This window comes from Ursus maritimus, unplaced genomic scaffold (genome assembly GCF_017311325.1).
Source record: "Ursus maritimus isolate PB19 unplaced genomic scaffold, ASM1731132v1 scaffold_20, whole genome shotgun sequence".
Taxonomy (NCBI): domain Eukaryota; kingdom Metazoa; phylum Chordata; class Mammalia; order Carnivora; family Ursidae; genus Ursus; species Ursus maritimus.
In genome coordinates, this window is record NW_024424453.1 from 39,445,485 (window position 1) to 39,472,266 (window position 26,782).

Here is a 26,782-nt window from a genome sequence, read left to right on the forward strand (position 1 = left end):
GCCCGGGAACCTGCATTTCTAACAACTTCCCAGGGCATGCTGATGCTGTTGGTCTGGGACTACACTTTGAGAACCACTGGGCTGGCAGTAACACATCCAGCTCAGAGTAATCAGTTACCATTTTCTTCTCACACCTCCCCAGTTATTGCTCACTTCTAATTTTTAGCACAAAGAAAAGCAAAGGGTGATTCTTTTAACTAACTTGTTACTAGGGCACCGGGGTCAACAGGAGCAGCCCAGGCCCTCTCCTAGGTGTGGCAGGAGCTGTGGTTACAGCCTAGGGGAGGATTTTAAAATACATTACATAACAAACTGGCAGCCTTGACCTTTTTTTGGGTTATCCAGTAGGTTCTTCTGTTTATTTTATTTTATTCTTTTTTATTGTTTGCTTTGTGGGCAGCAAGTGAATGGGAAAGGAACCTAGTCTGTCATGTTATCATAGTCAGTGATGATGTTTTGGGGCAACTGTTGGCATGGGAAGCCCATGGGAGGTGACTGCTCTGCTGGCTTTCTGGATGCAGACAGAATTGATGGAATAGTCACACGTACAGCTTCTTTCTCTCTCTCTCTGCCTGTCTTTCTCACATAGACTGAGTGAAGGGAAAAGGCGTATCAGGTCCTCCTTTGGGCACTGCTCCTCCTGGCATTCTTCACCTCCTTGCTGGTCTTTATAATTCCTCCCACCGCAGAAGTGAGGCTCATCTCACCTGCCTTGCTTATTTTACAACTCTGTTATGAAGATCAACTGATAAAAGGAACATGGTCATACATTAAAAAAGAAAGGGAGTTTTCTATACACACGCGCACACACACACACACACACACACATAGGGTGAGCTTTTTTAGAAATAAAAGTAACAATATTTTAATATTTTTATAGTTTGTCCAAATGTCTTGTCATTGAACACTGATATATCTAACCTGATTGTATTGAATGGTAATCAGTGTCCTTTGAAATGTCGGTAAGTTACTACCGATTTTAAAAATTTCCATTTATTCTGTGGGCTCATGGAGCATTTGAATCACACCTGTGATGCCTCTAAAGGTTTGAAAAAAGGAGGGGAATTATACAAGGAAATATGACAATTTTAATTAAAATTAAACTTCCAAATGTAACCACCTCACAAGCTTTTCTGTTGACAAATAAATACCAGGGTAGGAAAAAAAATTAAATACCCATTAAATTGGGTATTTAATGGAAAATACAATTGCTAGAAGTAAAATCATATACAAAGCAAAAGCTTTTTATTGTATCAAGCTTTATTCCCATAATGGATCTTGGATACCAGAAAAAACCAGATAGATAGATGATGATAGATGATAGATAGATAGATAGATAGATAGAAGATGGAGTCTGAATTGACCTGAGTTAACACATGAGATATAAGAAATGAAGGTTGAGCATTGCAACCTTGTCTGTGACTTCCCAAAAGATTTTTCACATCATTTGCTACGATATTTGGAAAATAGAAATGAAGAGTACAAATACTTGACATTAATTGAACCTGTTAGATACGTTAGTACAGCTAGTAGCCTTGTAATCCACGATGTGAGATACATGTGCTCACACACACATGAGCGTGCATTGAGATCAAGCTCAGGTACTGAGGAGGAGTCACCAGGGTAGACTGTGGGCAAAGCCAGGTGTTTGCCTCAGTGGCTCAAACTGTCTTAGCTTTCTCATTGGGGTGCTTCCAGGTCTCATCCCGACTTGCCCCTTCCTTGACTGCCCTAATGGACTTCCCGAGCCAGTTCCGCCTACCTATTCATGTCTCCTCTCCGACTTGCTTTGCACTTTTGCAGCTTGGAGCTGCCTTTCCTCCTGACTTTTGCTTTCAAGTCCCCGCTTCCATCTTATCTTTGCCAATTCCAAATCCTACCCCACTCAAATTCTATTTTCTCCTTGAAGTCTTTGCAGATGACCTGTGTGAAATGATGCCTAGCTCATTGGAACACAGATGGTGGCCCACGTACATCACTCATGTGGCATTTAGGCATTTATTACTATCACTTTTTTTTTTTAAAGATTTTATTTATTTATTTGACAGAGATAGAGACAGCCAGCGAGAGAGGGAACACAAGCAGGAGGAGTGGGAGAGGAAGAAGCAGGCTCATAGCGGAGGAGCCTGATGTGGGGCTCGATCCCGGAACGCCAGGATCACGCCCTGAGCCGAAGGCAGGTGCCTAACCGCTGTGCCACCCAGGCGCCCCTATTACTATCACTTTTTATTGCAGTTATGTAGGTACACAGTAAGATAGGAACTTCTCGGGTGCGGAGCATAAGCTTTAAGTTTCTTTGTCTACTGTGTGGAAAACATTGGGCTAAAAGGTGGAGGACAGAATGCTTGTTGGTTGGTTGAGTGAATAAATGTATGTTTATGCATGTTCAACCAATATTTATTGAGCAACTACTATGGGGCCAGGCCTGGTTCTAGATGCTGAGGTTACATCAGTGAACAATGTACTCTCAAGGAACTTTCACTGTATTGAGGGAAGACAGATAATAAATATAAAGAATACTCTCACAGAAGTATTTCTATTTGTGGTTCGACTGGAGGTGACATGATAGTATATGGGGCCCAGGAGGGGGATGGGCAGCTCAGAGCTTTTTGAGAAGTGATGTGTTAGCTTTAACTGGAAGAATGTCAAGAAGGCAGCCCTCCACAGAGCCAGAGGAAGAGCATTTAAGGCAAAAGGAAAAGCCAGTGCCTCATCCCAGGCCAGGAAGGAGGACCATGTACTCAGAGCCCAGAGATGGCATGTGAGATGAGGGACAGAGTCAGGCAGGGGTCCTACGAGGATGGGCTCTGGGGAGGAGAGAGGCTTATGCAGTGTGGCTCCACTGAGGGGCTTCAAATAAGAGTGCAGCGGGATGAGAATTTGGGTGGTTATGCGGGGTAGGGATGTGGGGAGCCAGAGGAAGAAATGGGCCGGCGGCACTAGCTCTTTGGGCAGGACATGAAGTGGTCCAGACCATCAGGGCGGCAGTAGAGATGGAGAGAAGTGGAAGAACTCAAACCTCTCTTGGGAGCCGGGCACAGGGCTTTCTGACTGACTGGATGTGGGGTGCGGGACAATATGGAATCCAGGATGTCTCCTCCAGGGCAGTAGAGGGGGTGGGGGGGCACGAAGGGAGAGATTCGGGGTGTGTGCAGGGGTGAACACCTAGCTCAGTTGTGTCACTAGCTGCTGATACACAAATGGAGACTAAGTGCCTTTCTGCTTTGACTGTTCCTCAGTATTATTCAAGGTGAGTAGCAGATGCTGTCTGTTGGCCTCTTTGCAGTGGCTGGCTCAGAGCTGAGGGCTTCTTGGCTTGAACCTGCAACTCTCTGGCATATGCAGAGTGGGATGGGGCCAGACGGGACTCTTCCCTTCCTTTGTGAGATCACAGGGTATCTTCTTGCACCTTAATAAGGAGGGGCAGGAAGGCCCACACCAGACCAATGGTGATTAAAAGTCCCTGGGCTTTGGGATATTACTACAGGCTCTCCCTTTTCCTGGAATGAGCAGGGACGGATGTTGGGGATGGGGGTTGTGGGGATAATGCACATAAGAACCACTTACGTGGTTGTTAATGATGTGCCGAGCACTTATACCTACAACTTTTATACCCTGGGGTGTAATGTCATCCCAGCCTTAGAGAGGCAAAAGAACTTGCCCAAAGTCACGTAACCAAAAAGCAACAACAACAAAAATATATATAAAGCAACAGAGACAAGTATTGAACTCAGGCTGTGTGACTGAATCTCCATGTATATGACTATACGACCCTGCCGTCTTCTGATGCAGTTGTAATTTTGGGTAATAGTAGCCTTCCTGACTTGGTTGTTCTTGTCTTATGACCTGTCCACACAGACCACGGGGGCCAAATCACCCATCATGCCTGGCCCTTCTGCTTATGCCCATTTACTGAGGCTTTTGCAATGGAGTATGTGTGAAATCAGACAGTAGCTCTGCTGGGGAAAAGGAGGGCAGGCTGGCCCTGGTTCTGATGGTTACATTTTACACTTGCATGGAAAATCCATCCAAAGCCGTACCTTTGCATGTGAGCGAAGGGAGCAGAATAATAACACCATGTCAACAGACAATATTGTTGCTGCTACAGGGTTTACTCCAAACCGATGTCTTCCGGCCCCTGGGAGGTGTAGCAGTGAATTACCAGTGGTGAAGACACTGCTTCCCTTGTTTGGCTCAGATGGCCCTTGTTCCCTTCTCAGTGCACTTCTCTGTTTCATCATTGCTGTCACCACACCCGAAGGGTGGTTACATTGGGCACTTCTGTACCATCAGGGATTTGGGTGGATTGGAGAAAACTAGAAAATTATGATTTAAATGCTTTTGGAAGTAGTTTTAAAGAGTGGCTTTGGAATTATTATGAAAATCTACATGGCTTTTTAAAAAGTTTATTTGCCAATGACTCTCATTTCTACAGACGCAAATATAGATTTGAAACCCAGGTCAAACCACCAGTCTCTATTTCTGACTTGAGTCCTGGTGTTAGGGTGAAAAATGAAGAATCTTCTTTTGGGGAGTAAGTTATTTTCCTGTTCCAGATAAATGAATACTTCCAGTTTTTATGACAACATATAATTTTTGGTCCCTTCTGATATATTACTATACTGTTATTATTATATTTTTAAAGATTTTATTTATTTATTGGAGGGAGAGAGCCAGAGAGACAGCACAAGCAGAGGGGAGGGGCAGAGGGGGAAGAAACTCCCCACTGAGCAGGGAGCCCAATGTGGGACACGATCCCAGGACCCAGGGATCGTGACCTGAGCTGAAGGCAGTTGCTTAACCAACTAAGCCACCCAGGCACCCCTATTACTATACTATTATTAACATAATAGGTCTTCTCAAATTCTTTTTCAGAAGAAGATGGGCCATCATCACATACAAATAAATGAAATAATATGTGTAGCAGTGTTGTAAGCAGAATAGAGGCAGCCACATGGGAGACACAAATCCTAATGTGTCTATTAGAATAAAGAAGCCTATTCAGACACGGATATCATTTAGCAAAGCTGCCTTTAATGAAGGATTCTTAATGTCCTTGCAGGAATAATTCACCACTCAGTGAAATTTTTATCCTGAGCATACATACTCAATCGGAGTCACCCTTCTGCAAGGGGTATGTGTAAATATGTAAACTGGCTGAGACACAGGGCTTAACTGTACTGTCTCTGAGCATGGGCCAGTGGAACTGTACATTCTGTTTCACAAATATTTTTATTGAGTTCTGTTGCGGTTATCTACGGTGTGTAACAAACTACCCTAAAACTTAGTGGCTTAAAACAACAGATTTTTACTGTTGCTCAGAGTTGGGCTCAGCTGGGTGGTTCTCACTTGGGGTCCCTCATATAGTTGTTCTCAAATAGCAGCAGAGGCTGGTGTCATCTGTAGGCTTCTTTACCCACATTTCTGGTGTCTGGTCTGGCACGAGATTCAGCCTTAAAAGTTACTCTGCTAAAATCTGTTGCTTAAAGGAATCACACACCCAGCCCACGTTCAATGAGAGAGAGGAACAGACTTCACCTCTCCATGGGAGAGAATGACCTGTATACACAGGGAAGAAACGATGTAATGGCAGCCATCTTTGACAAGAGCTACCACAAGTCTCAACCACACATGTGATGGACACTGAAGTGACAATACTGAATGGAACATAGTCCTTCCGTAGAGCAGATGCTGTGGTGATCCCAGTCATAGAAGGGGATTGGCTGATAGAAATGAAGCTCATTGTAGAGACAGACAGGACCATGGAGGTATTCTGATCTCCCCCACCACCCCTCTAAGAAAAAAATGGCTTGAAGAAGCAGTTCGTTGTATTTGGACCAAGAGAGACAATTTGTTGAACAGATCAAGGATCTACAAAATATACATTTCACGTTGGCTCCACCCTGGGAGGGAGACAGGTGGGTAAAACAGTTACTCTGTAAATGTCAGCTTCCCAAAGAGAACTCTTGTTCCTGGATAACCGCATGGCCCTGACAAAAACACTAATGGCAAATCATCCTGTGCCATACTTTCTTTGGTTCTTTCTGTAGATGATCAGACTGATGAAAAGCATTAGGGGCCTTTGAGCTAAAGGTGCAGATCTGGTTTAAATCATTAGCCATCGTGTCATCTTTGCTAAAGAGACCACAAGGCATAAAGAGATCTGACTGGATTTTACCGTATAGAATTTGTTTCTTAGCTTTCAGACGCAGCTCATGTCTCCTGCCCAGAGAGACCTTTCTGACCACCCTGTTCAGAGAAGGGAAGTCTCTCTCCACTTCCAATTCACCATCACTCTGTCCCGTCATGGTGTTTGTTTTCCTCACTGCACATATCACCACCTGGATTCATCTTGTTTGTTTAATCCTTACTTTTTTTCTCCCTCCACCAGAATAGAGCTGACTTATTCACTTTCTGGCACACAGTAGCTGCTCAATAAATGTTTTTTTTTTTTTAAATAAAAGAACAGATCTTTAGAGTCTAGAAAGAAGCATCCTTGTGACCACTGAAATGAGTTTAGTTAGACTAGTATTCATTCTCTTTCTGGAGTAGAGAAAACTGAAGTGTAAAATTCCCTAGAAGTCCAGATGTGCCCCAAATCTTCCACTGTATTTGAAATTCAGCTCTGTCACTACTCTCAAATCAGGCCTGGAAATGGTTTCCACAATGTCCATTGATAGCTCACACATTTAGGGAGAGGATAGATTTAGGCTTGGGGTAGGCAGGACCCTATCTTGCTATGCCCCAAATACGTTGGATTAGAATTGATCTATCTATCCAGGATTCATGTTTTCTAATTGCTGGCAGATATACTACAGTGGGCCCAAGGATTCAAGATCAAGGCACTAAGAGGCTGCCCCTCCAAAGACATGTGTCTTTCAAAGGATCTTTGGGTTTGTGTAGGTGACCAAGTCCACAGTGTGGTGATTAAGAGTATGGATCCTGGAGCTGGGCCATCCATCACCACTGCTTACCAGCTGTGGGGCTCTGTAAGTTTCCTTAACTTCTCTGCCTCAGTTCTCTGCTTGGGTAAAATGGAGATTTTACCCACATCTACCTACATGGTTGGCTTAGGTTAATGTATGGAAAGCACTTAGAATAGAACCTGACACTTGGTAAGAGCTCTCTAAGTGTTTGCTAATGTTACTGTTCACAGATGCCATCAACAGAGTATGTTAGAACCTGCTCTTGACAACAGTGCAAGTAATTGATGGCAGGTGGATTATGGGTCAGCTTTTTCTTTCCAAAAATTTTCTTTAAGATTGTTGTTATACTGTTTCCATGAAAAAACTATCTCCTTATAATGGTGATGAAAACTGTCTCCTTATAAGGACAATTATACACCATACCTTTTTGTTCAGATGGGAAGGAATGCTAATGTAACCTGGAGAGACAAACAGACCCACAGAATATCTGCTGCTGGGGCTCAGTGAGGTGCTCACTGTCATAAACTAAGGGCAAGGTCAGTCTCTGAGATGGTCAAACACCAGCTGGTGGTGGTGGGTGGGGTAGTCCATCTGGTGAGGTAGGTGGAAAGCCTGGACTTCTAGGCCTGGCTGCTACTTTCTAGTAGTGTGAACTTGGGTGAACCAAATAAGGCCTTTGGTTGGTTTGCATATCTGTAAAATGGGGATAGTAATTCCAGCCTAACCCAAAGCATTGTGAGGTCCAAAGGAGAAATGAATGGGAAGGACTTTCACAGTGGTTAGTTTTTATAAAAACATTCAACATTGATCTTCCAAGGGCCTAGAAAGGCCTGTTTTCTCCATATATCACCTCCAAACCCCCTCCGTACTCCCCATTCCCCTTGTCTTCCTGGACTCAAGTTCATTTATTTTAAACTAAAAATTTTGACTTCTATTGACATAAAAATACATTTGAGATATGGGACACTTCATTCTAGGGGTTATTCTAAAGAGGATATCTTGGGGTGAGTTTAGGGGACTAACTATATAAATGGGTATCTGGGAGAAGAAATGGGCATAAAAGCGGAAAGCTGGCAGGTAAAGAATGTTACTAATTAGTTGATTTAAGGCTGGCCTTATTAACAGCAAAGGAAACAGATTATGTGGCGTAAGAAACTACTTTAGAATTTAGTGACTCACAAGCAACGGATGGGGGGAGTGACCTTTGTTCTCAGACAGACCTGGATTCAAATCCTGACTCTGCAAGTCACTTGACTTCTTGGGAATGCAGTTTCCCTATCAGTAAAAATGGGGGCAGTAACACCAGCATCCCAGGGTGATGAGGACTGAGTGACCTGAAGGAGAAAGTGTGGAGCATGCAGCTGATATTCAGCTGTGCCGGGAAGCCTCACCAGGAATTTCCGTTTCTGCTTCCAGTGGCTGCCTTGGGCATTGGTGGCCACGTGGGCTTCAGTGACAGTTTTGATGAGCTCCCACTCCTCGTCTGTGGGCTCTGGCTTGTGCCCGATGGATTTCTGCAGCTCTTCCCGCCGTCTCTTCTCCCGATTCTCCTCAATCAGCTTCCTCTTTGCCAGCCTCTTGCTGTCATCCAGTACCACTGGGAGGGGAAGAAAAATGAGACGAAACACATGGACACTGGCAGACACGTGGCAGACTGCACGTGCGCCCCGGACCACCCATGCCAGATGGCTGAGCAGGTCCTGCATGGTGGGTCACACTGGGGTATTTTCTCCCTTTGGCAGCAAACTGCCATTGACTAGCTATGGTCCCACATGAGACCTACTGCCAGACTCCCAATGCCTGGCCAGCTTTTCAAAATAAAGCTCTGCGGGAAGTTGGACAATGGGCATCCCCACTCCACAGAAGGTGGCCCTAAGAAGAAGGAAGCAGAGGGAAGTAAAATCTGTCCTACCCATGGGTTCCCAGATGAGTCTATGATTCAGTCTATGCGTCTATAGCCAATCATCTGGATTCACTCTTAGGGTCTCTGTTCCTCCTCTGCTGCCCTCAAATGGCTCTTAGTAAAAAGAACTTCAGGTTAAAGAAAAGTTCTTGAGCAGGAGGCTAATGATCTCTTCCTCAGATAAAAAGGACCCCAACTCTTTATTAGCTCCCTCAAGGGCTCATTGGAATGAGGCTCGGCCTATCTCAGGCTGCCCAGGTACTCACTTTGCTCTAGTCTCTAACTGGTCTACCCTCAATGGTGGTTAAAGAGCCCAGGCTTTGGAATCTAGAAAGAGCTGGGTTTGAATCCTGACACTACCACATTCTAGCTGTGTGACCTCTGGCAAGTTGCTTAGGCTCCGTGAGCTTTCATTTCTTCCTGTATAAAATGGGATCAACAATACTCACCTCACAGGGTATTCAATGTGCTAATGCAGTAAATAGAGCCATGACTTTTACCACTTATGCAAAAGGGACATAAGAAGGGCAGATAACAAGAAACCTCTACTTCTGTGGTTATTTTCCAAAACAAAACCATTTTACAGGACTCTTAATAACTATCAATGGAATGGAAAGGCTCAGGTTTTATGCTACCAAGGCATAGTATTTTAGAACTGGAAAGAACCTTTGGTATTATCTAGCCCAACTCTCTCCTTTCACAGAGGAGGAAGTTGATCCAGAGAGATCATGACTTGCCTAAAGTCACACAGCAAGTTCATGGCAGAGCCAAGGCAAGACCCAGGACTCCTGATTCCAGTTCTACAACATCATTGTCCTAGGGCCATTTCTTGATGAAGGTGTGACCTGGTAGGAAAAGAAAAAAGCAAACATAGCAGGAGGAAGAGAACCAAAAGTACTCAGCTATTCCACAAACAGAATACTGAAACCCCAGGTCATCTCAGTTGGATTGGATCATCCAAATCAGGTGAGCTATGGCAAATGTGGGAAATGTGAATGAGCCCTATTAGGTCACTTTGGTTCCCTTATTAAAGGGGGATGAGGAGTGGACTCCACTCATAGCCCCCTTTCCCAAATGCCTCCTCTGCTAGGGATTGTGGCATTTGACATGCATTATCTAATTTAATCCTGAAAACAACTTGCAAGGTAGGTGATGATGTCACCGAAGGGAAACCGGAGGTTAGGTCCGATGGTCACACAGCTATAAGTGGCAGATATGGGACTGCAACAGTTTTTCTGATTATAAAGCCTGAGCTCTTATAATGCCTCTCAGGGTGCATTCAAAATTAATTTCCACCCAGTCCAGATTAACACTGAGCTTTTTTAACCTTATAAACATTCCTATTTTTAACTTCTCAATCAAACAATGAAATGGACACTCAATAGTAACAGTCACTTATGGTGACACATCTAAATATTCAGTTCTAGGTCAATCATTTTCATATATCCTTATCAGGCATATTGTTGGCAATGGCTAAAAGTCTTTAAAAGATGAAGACAGAACACTTAGCCAGGGGTGGGGATTAACCCAGGATTTCCAGCCTAAAACCCTCACACAACACTCCTCCTTTTTAAAGATTCCCTATTCTGTCTTCTTTTAGTGGCCAAAGCACGGCATTTCATGGATTTTTTTTGTTCTTGCTGAGAGAACCCTGTTTCTCACATAAATGTGAGCCATGATTATTTCATCTTTTCTGAGGAAAATCCTCATTGCATCCTTTTCTTCTTTCCTTTTTTGTTTTCTTTCTTTTTCTTCTTTTTAAACTAAAAGTTGGAAACTTTCATCGAGGTGCAAAACACTATGCCAACAGAAACCATTAACCCTGATGCCTGGCAAAACAGAGGCCACACATTCTGAACGACACAATTCTTATTTTATTATTAGATTAATTAAAGTGACTGGTGTAAATCCCTTGCATGGTGCGGGAAGAAGAGACTCCAGTGGCTAATCTCACCACCATATGCTGTGGCACTTTGAAAACTGGGTAGGAGGACTGGAGCTTAGAATGTTTTTATGGGCTAAAAATATAACAAACAACAACTGCAGGATGACTCATGCTATAGCACTCGACTTCACATTCTTCAGAAATTACTGAACACGATGTTTTCTGCCAGTGCCCCATCTCCAAAAATGTCCATAAAATAAATCCCTGTCTCTGTTTTTGAAAAATATTAGGACTAGTCCATGAAGCTCTCACCACACAAATGTCGTACGTAAAACTATGCCTCATCAAGGGGACTGGACAAGAACACTCATTCGTAATCTGTTTGAAGAGAGTAATGCTAATAGTCCTGAAGACATGATAGGGATAATTTAATCACTTCCCCTCATGTGTGGTCTAGATACTTTGAGAGTTAGGAGTTGATAGGGATGGGGTAGGATGGAAACCACCCAGCAGTGGCTGGGCGTGAGGGGTCTGCGGGAGTGCTAGGTGTCTTCTCTCTGTCCACATGGGTTCCTGCTTTCTTTTCTGCCTGGTTGATCTCCTTGAACCAGATCTTTCCCCAATCAACATTTCTTGAATGTGAAACAAAGGAAGAAGATTACTTACAATCTGTTGCCATGCCAACATAGATGCATTTTTTAAAGCGACATTCCTGGCACTGATTTCTTGTAACTTTGTCTATGACACATTTTCCTTCATATTTACAGGAATAGGATGGATGGAGATTTTTCTGAATGGTTCTTCTAAAGAAACCCTACATGGGAAAGAAAGACCCAAGACAACAGTTTCATATTTTCTAGAAATAAATGACTCCAGGATTTTGTGTCCATATAACAAATGGATTTTGTGATGGATTATTTTGGACCTTACCTGCGTATGGGCCTGTAGCTCCTACTTATTCATATACAGGACAATTAGCCCAAAATGAATCTAAAGAATTCTAAATCTGAGCTGAAGAAAATGTCTAGAACTACAGATAGAGTCAGTATCTTTTTTGGCATTTATTAAGGAAAAGAGGTTAATGGGAAAATCCAGTGTTCATTTTTATTTTTTGCAAACATTGAGTAATAAAAATAAATTATATTATTTCATTTCATAGAGTGCCATAATTGCGTTGTTAAACTAAGCTGTGAAGAACCTTGCTACACTTTGTACTGGAGAATAAAGGAGCTGGATGCTTGTGATACTCTATTAACTAATAATTTAATCATTTAGTAATTAAATGGATGCATTAAACGACCTTTAGAGATTTAGTTTAGTTCTTGTTTTTGACTCTTGAAATGTCCATGGCCAGCTCGGATAACCCTTGAAACAGCAGTACTTGAAGAGTAGAAAATTCCAGTCTCTCCACCCAATTTTTCTCAGTGCTCACTGCATTGGGGTTTTTCCTTTCATAGTACTCTCTCTCCAGTATCAGTAGGCATATGCCCTGAAGTTCAATAGGTGTCTTCCTTTCTTAAGGCTGCTGAGGATGCCATTTAGTCCAGGTTTAGGTGACATAAACCTTCTTATAGGTGTGTTCTAGTAGAACCTTCCTGGACATGGTATTCCTATCTTGGCAACAGTGCTTTTGTATTGTACCACTAATGATGGTGAAGAGTGTGCACTTATTGTAAGGGGCACGTTGCAAAGTGCTTTAGACAACTTCCATATCCTTCTGTCTCTTCTACAACCTAATGAACTAGGTACTCTTTATATCTCCACTGTAGGTATTAAAAAACTAAGCCTCTGACAGGTTAAATCACTTGCCCCAAATCATGTGGTAAGTACACCGTGAAACTCGGCCTAGAGCTCAGGAGTCAGAATCCAAGTCTTATTTACCTAACTGCTTATATGATATAAACTGAATCCAATTTTACTGTATTATTTAAATGTTTTAGATGAACAGATTATAAGTAGCACCCCCCGCCTTTATCTGTTTTAGTAGACTAGCAAGGCAAAAACAAATGTTCAAGGATACTATCTACTAAAGCTTAAAGGGATCTCTAACTTTGTTACATAAATAGGGACTGACGTAATAGCTGACCTAGATTAAGCCCAAATTTGAATGATCCTGTTTAACTTTCCTTGGCTTTGATTATGTACATATACCGCTGCATATTCACTCAGATGTAAGAGTTCTACCTTATAATGAAAAGGTCAAAAGTAGGATTTTTTATTGGGCAGAGCAGGATAAAATAGAAAAATGAGAGCCATGACTGAAACTAATGGACTTGATATGGGGGCATGTGGGCAAAACCCTTGTCATTTTTATTGTTTAAGTTCTAACAGGAAAACTGCCCCATTATTATTTGGATATTGTATCCTTAAACACTTATGTCCATTAGTTTGAATGAGTTGCTATAGTATTATAAGATTCACTCAATCACACATGGCAGGTCTTTGTCATGCTGGTGGGTTTTCCCTGGGTGTTCAAGGTGGGCAAATTCTGCTAGAGCATGAATGTCAGGGCATGCCACAGCACTGAAAGACAAGCTGCCCTGTGAACCACCCTACTCTACCTGCCTACTGCTGCCTTCTCTCCAATCCACCCTTCATGGGTCTTCCCTGCCTGGAGAGCAAAAGAAACCTGGAGATTCCTGGCAAGAAGACATGTGTCAGACAGGGAGGAGAGAGGCTGGGTAGCATACCTCCTTCTGGAGGAGGCAAAGTTTCCCCAGAGGTGGCAGCACCAAAGTCCAGGGCATCAGGGAGAATGTGTGCTGCTAGGAGGATAGGATAGTTGTTGGGGAGACCCTTTTCTCACACATACTCTGAGGCTGACTCATGTCTAGGAGGGGGGGGAGCCTACTGAAGAGTCTGACAATGCTAAGGAGAGAATGAGCTGTGGTATATAAGACACTGGGGTAACATTCATTTTTCCAAATGTCTACTCTGTGAACTTTTAAATGGAATAAATGAAATAATTTATATTTTGCTTATGTTGAGAAAGGTGTTGGGGTGGTGGGCTGTGCTATTTATAATATCATCTTTTCTATGGCATCTCTCTGATGACTTTTCTTGGGTGACCAAATCCCCTTTAAGATGTTGGCTTCCCCTAAGTTATAATAAAAGCATATTTGACACATGATGAGGGATCACTTCATTTGAGCAAATGTAAAGGTGCTAGATCCTTAATTTTTAAAAAGTGACGAAAATTAACTTCTGGAAGTGAACCGAATAGAAAGTATTTAATATAGTCTACCTACAGAAATCTTTTTAGAGGTGAGGTAACAAAAGACATGTCCCAGGGACTAAATAAGGCTATATATTTCATTGATGATTTGTTGGTGAGGAGAGGTTTTGCTTTTATTAATCAACATCAGAGATGTTTCTCTGCATTTTGAGGAGAACTGGATCCACTTCTTAGTGGTCTGAGTTGAGGTCCTGATTAGTGTGATAAGGAGCTAAGTGTCAATATTTGGGCAACTGCTATAATCTATGAATCTTTCTTAAAAAAATAGTTTGTTGTGGGGAAGTATCAACATTCTTTCTATAAAAGATGCATAAAAAACTGGCTCATCAAAACAGACAAAACAGCTCCAAAAGATTTTTGCTGTCTTCAGGGCAAAAATGGGCAAAAAGATTCTTCCCATACACACTGCAAGTATGGGGTAGAAATATTTTTAAAGCGTAGGTTTGAATAATCAGTATATGAAGCACAAACCTCTTCCATCTTTGGCCACTCTTAAAAACTGTGTTTCATTTGAAAAACTCCCTTGTCTTTTCCTATGATACTTTGTCTTTATATTAAATGCACGATCTGCATAATTACCCCTGGAAAGCATCTTTCTGATTTTATGATGGAAGCAATCCTAGAAACAGGATTCTGATCTGAGATAAAGGGACAGAGGCTGAAAAAATCTAGCTTTTTGCTACATGATTTCTTCTTTTAGGTAAACCTCAGTTGAATCAGGCCCCCAACATCCTGTGATCTTGGAAAAAGAGGCCAGTGGATTTCTTGATCATGATGAAGACATACATGAAGCAGGCACACGGGTTAATAGGCTTGATTTTCCCTTTGTTTAAGTCAATCACTAATAAGCATTAAGTTCTCTGTAAGGCACAGTTGGTCTTTAGAGTCACTTTGGGAGTTGAGTATTAAATGGAATTTTCATTAGAGTCTCTCCCAGAATTCAGAATTTACCATTAGGAACTGATTTGAAAGAATCTCGGTGCTGCATAATCAGGTAGGCAAAGCTTTATGAGTTGGGGCTAATTTAGAAAAAAGGCCCGTTTGAATTATTGAGCTTTCAGAGTGAGAGAGTATATCTAAAGTAATGCAGTGTTATTGCTTTCAAATCAAGCCAATAAAACTGCTTTCAAGAGACAGTCTGCAAGTCCCCCAATTAGTTAATAGTCAGCACTTACTTGTATTCGCTTCCATTAAACTCCTTAAGACATTATTTTCATGGATGTAATAGTAATCTTTAGCACAATCTTTGTTAAAAGGTACAAATTCCAGATCAAAGGGGTCTGGATGAATGAGAGCACACTACATCACATTGCAAAAGTCTTGCAGATATAGGGCCTGGGGAACTTAGAAACTTCTGGATGTGCCCCTGATTCCAAAGGCTGTATCATTTAAACACTTCTAGCAGGCTTCTGCTAAGTGTTTCCGAATTTCATGCACAGGGAATTTGCATGGAAAATCTTCCATTAGGGAAATGGGGTACCTTACCTTGAAACGAAGCTACCATGCTGATTTTTGGGGTTCAGGGTCAAAGGTTAGGAAAAAACAGGGGTAGTTGGATGAGGGGAAGAGAGAGGAGGAGATGAGGTGGGTGACAGAAGAGGGAAGACTGAATCGTTTCATACAGTTTAATACAATCTTTGCTTTAGCGTTAACATCTTGGGATCATTTGGTTTTAAGTACAAAAAGTAAATAAAACATTTAACAAGTAAACATTTAAGAAGTCTTTCCCTGACTTAATATACTGCCTCATTTATAAAACATTAGCTGAACGCTGAATCTAGCACTGGGTTGAGCTTTATTTTTATAGTAGACTTTATTTTCTAGGCTAGGTTGTTGGACCAAAAGATATTTTCCAGAAAGCTCATCTTAATTTTGATGATGAAGAGTGTAAGTAGGCAAATTTAGGCTCACTTTCGGGAAGTGAACTGTTGATCACGGGTGTGTTCTTGTCAAGTATCTCCTGTAGATGGGTCTATAGAGCATAAAATTAGCTGATGGATGCCCAGAATTTACTTACTGGCTGAAAGCTGTGCAGAAAGCCAATTTGGATAATTTCAGAACATAATTGAATCTAAGTGGCCTCAAAGATACTCTCTAATGGAACCCTTAAAAGTGAGCATATAAAAAAAATAAACAAAAGTGAGCATATTTACTTAGATTAATAGTATGTGGCAGGGTACGTTCTGTCTCCTCAACCATTGGGTATAAAACAGGAGGAGAAATGGTTATTTCTTGGGATAATATATTAGAAAATATCAGTGCATTTTTAAATTCACAGTGAGAATATTAATTTCTTTTCATCTTATTAGTTCTCTCCCTGTCTTAAAAGCCAGACATTACACTCTTGCAAATTCATGTAGTTATTGTTGATTTGGAAAAAAAGATAAATTCTGTTCTTAAACGTGCCAAAAAATGAGGAGGACGGCCAGTCACAGATCATGGATGATCACGGCCATGAATGTTGGGATTTGGTTCTAGTTTGAACTTAAAACTTCATGTTGCATTCTGGTGGAATCCTGGAAGGGGGACTAGAGCTGGGCTGAGCTCCGAGCTCACTGGTCCCAGGGCAATTACCTTGCAGCCTTCACACGTGATGCAGCGGTAGTGATACCCGGTGGCTTTGTCACCACACACTACACATAGCTCGTCCTTGTCTAAATAACTGGGGATGTACCCTGTGAAGAAGGAAAAAAGAGGAATGTAAGGGGAAAATATCACGCTAAAGTCAAAGACACACCATAGCTTGGCGGAGGATAAAAGGAGGACAGGAGGTAAGGCGCATGAGGGAGGAGGCAGGACCAAATTGTTTTATACACTTTAATCCAATTTTTGCTTTAGGGTTTACATCTTGTGATCATTTAGTTTTAAATATAAAAGGTAAATAAATTATTTAACAAGAAAAAATTTAAAGTCTTTCCCTGACTTCATATACTTCCTTCATATCTTATACTTCTCCACTACCTTCTCTCACACGCACGGAGTTAGTAGGCCCAGGATTTCAGAGTGCCTTAGAAATAGGTATGATCAGTTTTGATGTGCAGGTGGGAATACATCTGAAGGCTGTTGGAGCCAAAGAATCACGGAGAGAGGCCAAGATTTGAGACATCTGGAGTGCTCTGGGTTCTGGAGAACATAATCTCTTTTGCAAGCCTTATTTCAGAACTTTTTCTTAGAAGACTGGATCCACTTTGGAATCAAGGCACCATGCAATAAATTGAGAAAATTTTACAGCTCAGAGATCATCAAGTACTTTTGAGGTGAACAGGCTTTCAGAAGTTTGCTTGGTCTTCCTGAGGGTCACAGTGGAAATTAAAGCAGAGATCTTCTAACTAGATGTCCTAACTTCCAGTATAACTAATGCTGGCCTTTTTCTAAAAATAGACAGTTAACTTTAAGTAGAATGAACAAAGCCATCTAAAAAAAAATTTTTTTTTTTTGTAAACTTGTGCTGTTATGACAGAAAACCCAACAAATCTGGGTGATGTGGAGGCTCTATTAAGAAAAAAAAAGAAAATCCAACCATGATAACTCTCTTTGGTGTACTATTGGTTTATTAATTTAAATTCCTTGGCCCAGGAAACTAAAGTTTAAAAACAAAGCAGGAGCAGCCTACTTCCCACCAGTCTTTGCCTCTTCCCCTTCACTTGTAGACAATGTTCAAACACAAGAAACTGATTCTAAAGGGCAAATTCAGTTTCATATGGTATCAGTGGTTTACCACTGAAGCACATATCTTTAGACGAGTGCAGAAATCAAAACAAGGTCTGCTTTGTTGGGATGTGGAGAAGGGAAAGGCTGAGAAAACAAAATCATTCCTTTCCCTGATCATGGCCCCTTAGAAGTTCTTTGACTTGGTAAACTCTTAGTGGTTTCAATAAAGATTAGCCAGGTTGAAATGACAGATGACTTGCTGTATGCTTTACCATGACATTTTCATAGATCTTTTATTAAACTAGGTCACAGAGGGCTTACATTTCAGAAAAAAAATCCACAAGGAAAACAGAAGAAAATGAGTCCTTTTCACAATTTCTTAGAAATTACTTTGCTCAGACTTTATTTTAGAAAAATGGCCCCTCTTGGGAGGGAGACAAATGACTTCAGAGTGAGATCTGGTAATGTACAGGATTATCTTCTTAAATATCACAGCTTTTCTTAGTTTACTTTTGCATCATGCAAACCATGAGTCATCTGTTGAATTCACTTCAAGAGTTTCAAAACTTCCATCAGACATTTTAAAAAAGAGCATTCTGGGAGGGATTTGGACAGAAAAAAAGGGGACTGGAATGATTTTTGTGTATTTTATTCAATCATTCATCTATTCATAAATTCAGAAAACATTTATTTAGCATGTGTTATGCGCTTAGCACTGTGCTTGGTGCTGAAATATAAAAACAAGGCATGGTTTCTTCCCTTGGTAATGCACGTGGAGGAAACTGAGTTCTGTACTTCCCAGTCATGGTCATTCCTCAATGAGAGACGAAAAGGTGAAGATGAACGAAAAAACTTGAAAGATGCTAAATATCACCACAAGGACATGCAAACCCAAACCACAATGAGACACCACTTAACATCCTCTAGGATGGTTATAATAAAGTTGGTGGAAAATAATAAATGTTGGTGAGGATATGGAGAAATCTGAACCTTTATATATTGCTGGTAGGAATGTAAAATATGCCTTAGAAAATAGTTTGGCTGTTCTTCAAAAGGTTAAACATAAAGTTACATATGACCAGTAATTCCACTCCTAGGTGTGTTCCCAAGAGAACTGAAAATACATGTTCACACACAAACCTGTATATGAATGTTCAAAGCAGCATTATTTATAATATCCAAAGGATGGAAACAACCCAAATGCCCATCAAATGAGGAGTGGATAAACAAAAGGTAGTACATTCATACAGTGGAATATTATTCAGCTGTGAGAAGGATGAAGTAATGACACATGCTACAACATGGATGAACCTTTATGAAATGAAAACATTCTGTAAAAGAAGCCGGGCATGAAAGGCCACATATTGTATGATTTCATTTCTATGAAATGTCTAGAATAGGCAAATTAATAAAGAAAGAAATTAGATTAGTGGATGACAAGGCCTGGAGGGAGGGGGAATGGAGAGTAACTGCTAATGGGTACAGAGTTTCTTTTCATGGTGACAGGAATGTTCTGGAATTGTATAGTGTTGATGGTTGCACAATTCTGAATATACTAAAAACCACTGAATGAAAAACCATTGTTTTTCATGGATATGTTTCTCAGTGTGTGAGGTCTATAGTATGTGGAATATGCTTCAAAAAAGCTGTTATTACAAAAACAAAGAAATGAAGGAAATAAAAGAGAATGGTTCCATTTGACAAACATTTATATGGGTATACTATGTGCCAGGCACTGTGCTAAGGATCTAAAGATGGCTAAGTTTTCATTCTTGGGGAAGCTTTCAGTGCAGTGAGGAAAAAGACAATAACAGATCACCTGCATATCATGAGGTAGGCACTGGAATAAGGCTATGTCCAGAATCACAAAGGGGAAACCTTTGAGAAGATTTCCTGCCTACCCCCCAGCTCAAGTCCAAACTGGGTACTCCCATACGTTCTTGTGCTTCCCCAGTAGTAGTCCTTTATTATTTATATTATAACTACCAGTGAATTTTTTCTTCCCTTTGACCATAATCTTTGATTCACTATAGGTTTGTACAGTTCCAGCTAGAGGGCAGGGATCAAAACTTCTATGCTGTAACCCCAGTGTCTAACACCTGCTCCCTCTATGGATGGCATCACAGTTTTTAAGATCTAGGGCCGTTGGCCAATGGCGAAGAATGTGAGCAGGAGGGATATATCTGGAACCTACAAATGAGTAGGCTTGAGGATTGGCGGTGTGCCTGAGAAGGCTAAAGATCTCAGAAAAGATTTCTGAAAGAGGTGATAATGCAGATTCAGGGGCCCAAACTTCAGGGCTAATGAAAACTGTATTAGAAAGTTTGATTTTTGGTAAAGAAACCAAGATTCCACTCAGATTAAAACTAAGACATCCAGATTGAAGCTCATCGAAGACCTAGTGATGTGGGGAGATGCATGCTCACTCATCAACCAGATTTGGTCCTTTTTCTTTGCTCTGATCACTAAGTTCAATACAGTGAGACCCAACTAAAGAGAGCTTAAGGGCAATACCATTTCCCCACAATATAGAAATGAAAATCACAATGACTAGGCCAGTTTGATTCAGATACCATTACCAAAGTGGAGATTTACAGTCTAAATTTTATATAATGTGCTCCACTTTCTACTGTGGGCTATACAATCCACTATCCATTACATTCAAAAGAGTCTGTGCTTCCTGGTAAGTTTCTCGTTAACTCCAAGTCCCAAGGTTGTGTACCACTGTTTGCTAGGTAACTGATGGTGCTGTGGTTCAAATTTAATAAGAAATCTAACAATATCTACAGAAAAACTCACTGTCCGTTGCTTTATTCCAAATACAATTTTGGGGAATCCATACATAGGAAGAAATACCACAAAATATTCCAACAGGGTTCTGTGCCCAGGGAAATAACTAGTTACAAATGTGGTGGGGGGAGGATCATATAGAAAATGATCAGAGATACTCTGGACTTAATAACACCAATGGAATTCAGCGGTCACTCTTTAGGAATCAAAAGCAATGTGTGTATTAGTTTCTTACAAACTTTCTTTTTAAATAAAAAAATTATACAAGTAATACGGTTCATTACAGAAAAAGTAAAAACATAAATGAGCAAAAACCAAATTTGGCTGTCAATTCTCTACCACGGAGATAACCACTGTAGCATTTTGGTGTTTCTTCATCTTGTATTAGTATGTGTGACAGTGTGTGCACACGTGTTTGTGTGGTGCATTGAAACACAGACTTATAAAACACAAAGTAACTTTTAAGCAACAAAGTAACTCAATTATTAAAACACACACCTTTCTAGTAAAGGTAGATGGAATACATATATCCATGTCAGGAAAGCTATCTCTTGATCTCTTATATATAGAGGTTATATATAGTTGATCGGAGTGAGGACTTTTCAATTCTTGGTATCAGGAGCACACAGCAGAGATAAGGGAGAAAGAAGTAAGGGTACATCCTTCTCATATTCAGGAACCAATTGTAATACAGTTAGACACTGTATTCGTTATGAGACATGCCTTGGGAGGGCCAGAGAATATTAACCAGCATTAAGATGCAGGTCCCTCACCATTTCTCACTCTACCTCATGACTTGCCTGCTGTATCTGGTGGCGTTGGCAGTAAGATACTGAAAATTTCCTCCTCCCTGTAGTTCAGTAATTTACATAGATGGTTGAACTGTTTGACCTTTAGGTTCTTGTGAATCCTGGAATCCAATGGTAATTCAATCTGTGAGTGGAATGGAGCTCCTTCCATCTTCTGACTGCTAGCCTGATGGGCGGTTTGATTTGTTCTCCTATTTTTCCTAGATTATCTTCTTGGTGGGTAGATGAATAGGTGATTTCATATGTCTTTAGTGAAATCATCACGACTTTTACAGAAACATATACTTAAGTTGGTTGCAGTTGCTTATATGATCATACTAGTGTAACCCATCCATCTCTTTCTTTTCTCTAAAATATTAACTCGGAACCATCTTATTTACCTAAAACAGTCACCACAGGCAATGATACATCAATTATCATGCCTAAGTCCATTATTCATCATTAAATAACATCCATCAGGGAGTAACATCCCACACATAATTAATAGGTAGGTGAAGATTCTCTTAAGATTGCTGAATCTATTTGACAATATTACATGTTAACTAGTTCTCCCAGAGAACTTAACCATTTCTTGCTCTCCTAATTTCTATGTCCCCATCTTTTTCCTTTTTCATGCTTACCATATAAGCCACACGCTGGCCAAATATGCCCTGCTAAGGAAAATGCACCTGTAGTGCTAGTTTTGTTACCAGGAAGGGACACTAAATAGATGTCAGGATTTGGTTCTGTCTAGAAACAAAGATGAGAAACACAGCCCTGGAAGCCACACTGCTCATCTGAGAATTGTATCTGCAAATTATCCCAAGCGACTGTTGAAGGAACATGGTTAATAACACCCTAGAAAACAATTAAGACCCGTGTCAATATGTGATAATCCAAGGGTGATATGTTTTCTCCAGCTTTTACATGCTCAGATATCTTGTTTTTTAGACTAATAAACTATGCTGCCACTTTATCAAGCATATTATCATGAAAACAAACTCCATCTGTTTGTTCAACAAAGACTTGGAGATTTTTTTTAATTTGACTCTTGGCAATGTCTGCTTAGTTGCCAAGTATTATCTTGCATGTAAAATAGGTCAACGTGGTCAAATATTACTAACATTTTCCCACCTTTTTTGTTAGCAACTTCATTAAGATATAATTCACATACCATACAATTCAATAGCTTTTTCTATATTCACAGAGTTGTGAAATTCTCACCACAATCAATTTTAGAACATTTTAATCACCCACCAAAGAAACCCAGTGCCTTTACAAGTTACTCCCATTCCTCCTATCCCTTTCAGCCCCTCCATCTTAAGTAACCACTAATTTGTGTTTCTACAGAATTGCCTATTCTAGATATTTCATACAAATGAAATTATACATTTTATGGTCTTTTGTGACTGGCTTTTAACTTAGCATAATGTTTTCAAGGTTTATCCATGTAGCTTTACATTACTTTAAAAAACTTGACTCTCAGAGGGACTCGGTATGTGGAAGGAAAATTTGTGTATATTTACACTAGAAATCATGCAACGGGCAGTAAGCTGGTTTCTTGGTTTGCACTAGATTCAAGGCTTTCCCATGTATGAGCAAAATCAGAAAGCTGTCTAGTTTAATTCTCTTGAGTGAATTACAACCTCATCTCAGGTCCTAGGAGAAGAAACACTGGCATCTCTTGTCACCTTGGCAAACACACAACACTTAGGGAATAGAACATAAGGCAGATTGATCTTGGTGGTAGATGTAAAGGAGAAGGTGCTGCCTAGGAAGTTAGATATTGCAGAAGGGAGAGGAGCTGAGTTCAGAGACCATTTCCAATCTGGATGATCTTACCTTTGGTGTAGGACCCTTGCCAAGCAAAACTATCTAAAAGGAGCAGTGGTTATCACTGGTGGTCGGAAATACTTTGGGCAGTTCAGAGAGGTCCATGTTGCTGATTTATCTTGCGGAACTATCAACCTAGAGCCATCAAAGAATCCTGAGTAGTTTGGGTCAGGATATCAGGTAAGATTATATATGAATACCCTTAAGGAAGCTAAATAATTAGCATGTTTAGTCATTCTTTCAATTTTATATTGAACTTTCTCAATTCATCTGACAAGTCAGACCCTTCTGATTTAAGGTCCCCCCCACTAGCACCTTCTTCCCTCTGTCATTTCTTTTGTATGTAAAAAATCTTGAATGGCTCATCTCTTAGCCTTTTCCCAACATACTAATGCTGATTCCTTTTACACTTAATTCTCAGTATAAGGTACCAGGTTTTGAATCATGTTAATTTTAACTCTCTGAGAAACACTGTATCCATCCATCCATCCATCCATCCAGTCAGCCGTTAATTTATTTAACAAACATGCATGGCCCTAGTGTGTTGGACACTGGCTACAAACCTGAAACTACATTAACTTTAAAGGTATTCTTTCATTGCTGTCTGCAAATTTCCAGCAGAGCTGCCCCAGAGGCTCCCATTTCACCAACCATCTTTCCATGTTCCCTACTACCCTCATGGAATCACTGAGCATCTTTGCTTTCCACCTTGCCCTCTGGCTGGCTAAGCCCTTGCTGCTGGGGGATGGAAGACATGGAGTCCTAAGTCTTCCAACTCTAAAACACTGGGGATAGAGGAGGACAAAGGAAGCAGAAAGAATGCTAGATCAGAGGTGTTAATTTAGAAAAGGGGAGAGGACATGATGACAAAGGACTCTGGATTTCCACCATCTGGAAGTCTTTGGGCAGAAAAGGGGAGCAAAGCAAGTTTCAGATTATTTCTTCTGACTCAAAAATTCCTGAAACTAAAATATATTCATTTTTAGGGCTAAGTTTGGGCATAATACAGTTTTATGCAGAAGTCACTAGCTAAACTTCCTTGTCCCTGTCGACTCAAGTTTTTAGTAGCTGACATAACCTTTCAATCCATAATTAGAACTAAAACACTTGAAGATGCAAATCACTAGGAAAAGGAGTAGATTGGTATAATGAGTTTCAGTCAAAATTTTAATCAAAGGGGCACAGACACTGGCATTCACAGCATTTAGATTGCAGAATGTTTAAAAATCTCAGCCAACTTTTAAAACCAGGACGTTTCAGGTGAAATCCAGATTTCCTGCTTCCTGTGAAAATTCAGAAGATCTGGCAATAGTGAGCCCAAATTCTCAAAGGATGACAATCAACTGAACTGAGAAGGGCAGCCCATTTTCTAAGAAAGAGACATACTTTTGAGTTTACTACAGTCCCTACCACTCCCTATGGTGCCCCAACCCTGAAGCTAAATGCCACTTGTCACTTACGTTTATGCTTGCATTATGTCTTTTTACAGGTAACGAAATATTTCACAGATTTTAAATTTTTGTCAAAAGCAAGAAGACAAAAGTAATTCAAGGAAAAGGAGAGAGAATATATTTCTTTATGAAAGTTAAAAATATTTTTTATCATATAACATACATATAATATGCATGTTGATTGAAAAATTTAAATTAAGGAGTCCTTATGAAACAACTGTGCCTTTCATTCCTATCAGCTCTCTGGCAGTTGTAGGCATTGGAGTTTTAGAACTCTGGTACGGATGAGGTCTTTTCCTGTTTTAAAAGAGGGGATGAGTTGGAAAGCAGGAAGGTAAAGTGTATTAGAAGAGTGGGGAACCAGAGGGCAGTGGAAAGGGTCACCAGAAATGGGTACTAGTTGCCTCTGATTTTCCCTGAGAGTCAGCTTATGGCATTGGGCTTACACAGAAGTTCCCACAGTTACTTCAGATACTGCATGTTTGAGAAAAAATGGGTGCTTTTTCTTTATCTGAAAATCCATTCAGAATGAGATTTAAGGTTATAGCTCTAAAAACGTGGACTATCAGCTCTTCTTCCCTTTAAGGAAGGGAATGAGCAGTTGCATTTGTCGTCAGGATACCATGATGGTTGTTAAAAGCTCTATTGGTCTGTCTGCAGGTATACCCTGCAGTCATAATAGATGTGCACTTCACAGAGTGTGAGGTAAAGGAGGTGATTGCCTTCACAGTGCTTATGATCTAGATAGAGTTCACATAAACAAGCATACATAATGAAGAGAACCCGAATCCAGACTATGGGAATGATCTACAAGACATATATGGAAGTAGTATGTTGCATGTATATGTATGTTCAAGTGTATTCCACTTTGAAACAACTCGGTATACAAAAACCTAGACTTTTCAATATGAAAACTGAGGAGGGATTTTCATGTTACTGAAAGATCCTCTACTTCAGATGTTCTCTTAATATTTCATTCTTTTAATGCAAAGGTTCTCAACCAGGGGTGATTTCGCCCCAGCGGTACAGTTGGTAATATCTGGACAAACTCTTCGTTGTCATAACACGATGGGAACAGTTGTGTGCTACTGGAATATAGTGCATAGAAGCAAGGAATGTTGCTAAGCATCCCACAAGGCACAGGTCAGCCCCCACAATGATCATCTGATCCCAAATGTCCATAGTGCCAAGGTCGAGAAACTCTGGTCTCATACGCATTATATAAAAAATTTTTAAAGGTGGTTCACACAAGTGATTCAGTACTGTTGTATAAAACAAGGGATACCTGCCTTTGAAGCCAGGGCCAGCTGGGAGTAAGGGTGTTGGAGAGAATGTGGTGCTGGTTAAATAGAAGAAGCTGGTAGGTTCTGAGCTGAGTTAGTGACCTGAGGTGATGCAGGCTGAGAATGGCAGGGCACTTACTGGGGTATGGCTGGCAGTGGCTGGTAGCTAGAAAAAGCATCATTAGTTCAGGGAAGTATGGCAGACAGAAGGGTACATGGAGAAGCTGGCCAAGATTTTTGGAAAAGAGAGAGTGAGCAGAAGTACAAAGCCAGAATCAAAACTTCCCTTCAGGGCAGGGAAGCCAGAATCTTCTCTGTGGGTACGGAAGAGTTGGTGGCATTAGTGTTTGATCTAACAGGGCATGGAAAAGGGTTTGAAACTTTGAGAAGGAGCCCCGTGGTGGGTGCAGAGGGCAGGGAATCACGGCCACTGAGTGGCTGGAAGCAGAAGGCTTTGAGAAGGGGGGTGACCATGGAGAGAAGAGGACAGCGCAACATGGCAGGAAGTATCTGCAGATGAAGAAAGGGGGTGGGGTGGGGTGACCACTCAAAAGCACATGTCTCCAGCAGAGCAGGAAATTCTCTAAAGCAGCTAGTACAGTGCAGAGGGAGTGGAGATGAGGGTGGTACCAAGGACAGCGCACGGAAGCTCAGCAGTCATGAGGGTCTGGAAAAGGAAGAATACGGACACTAAGTGAGCACTGGTACTTAGTATCAGTACAAGAAGATGGGGGTCATAAAAGCTAGACCAGAACAGGTGGTAGAGTGGGAGGCAATGGGACCTCAAGCTCAATACACCTGAATGCCGAGAGCTCAGAAAAAAAGTTTTGAGTTTGTGGAAAAGTATTCATTGGGGGATGCAAGGTGGTGGACATGAACCCCATATGCAGGAAATAAACAGCTCCAACAGTCTTTCACAAGCCTGGTAGCCATCTGACTTCAGTTTCTCATCATGCCTTGGACTCCTGCTATTAGCTTTCATTGTGAGGAATGGCAATGGGTGCTCTAGGATGAGGCTACGGAATTCAGTGAAATTT

General features: G+C 41.0%; 1 protein-coding gene across 7 annotated transcripts in view; it reads right to left on the bottom strand.

Moving 5' to 3' along the window:
* The window catches only part of THRB (thyroid hormone receptor beta), a 369,571-nt gene that overhangs the window by 19,829 nt on the left and 322,960 nt on the right, over positions 1 to 26,782 (bottom strand). For all 7 annotated transcript variants that reach the window (XM_040636879.1, XM_040636878.1, XM_040636875.1 and 4 more), the window contains 3 exons: positions 16,524 to 16,624; positions 11,381 to 11,528; positions 8,318 to 8,523 (listed from right to left, as the gene is read on the bottom strand). In XM_040636879.1, the coding sequence (XP_040492813.1) occupies positions 8,318 to 8,523; positions 11,381 to 11,528; positions 16,524 to 16,624 (455 nt within the window). The remainder of the gene's footprint in view (positions 1 to 8,317; positions 8,524 to 11,380; positions 11,529 to 16,523; positions 16,625 to 26,782) is intronic.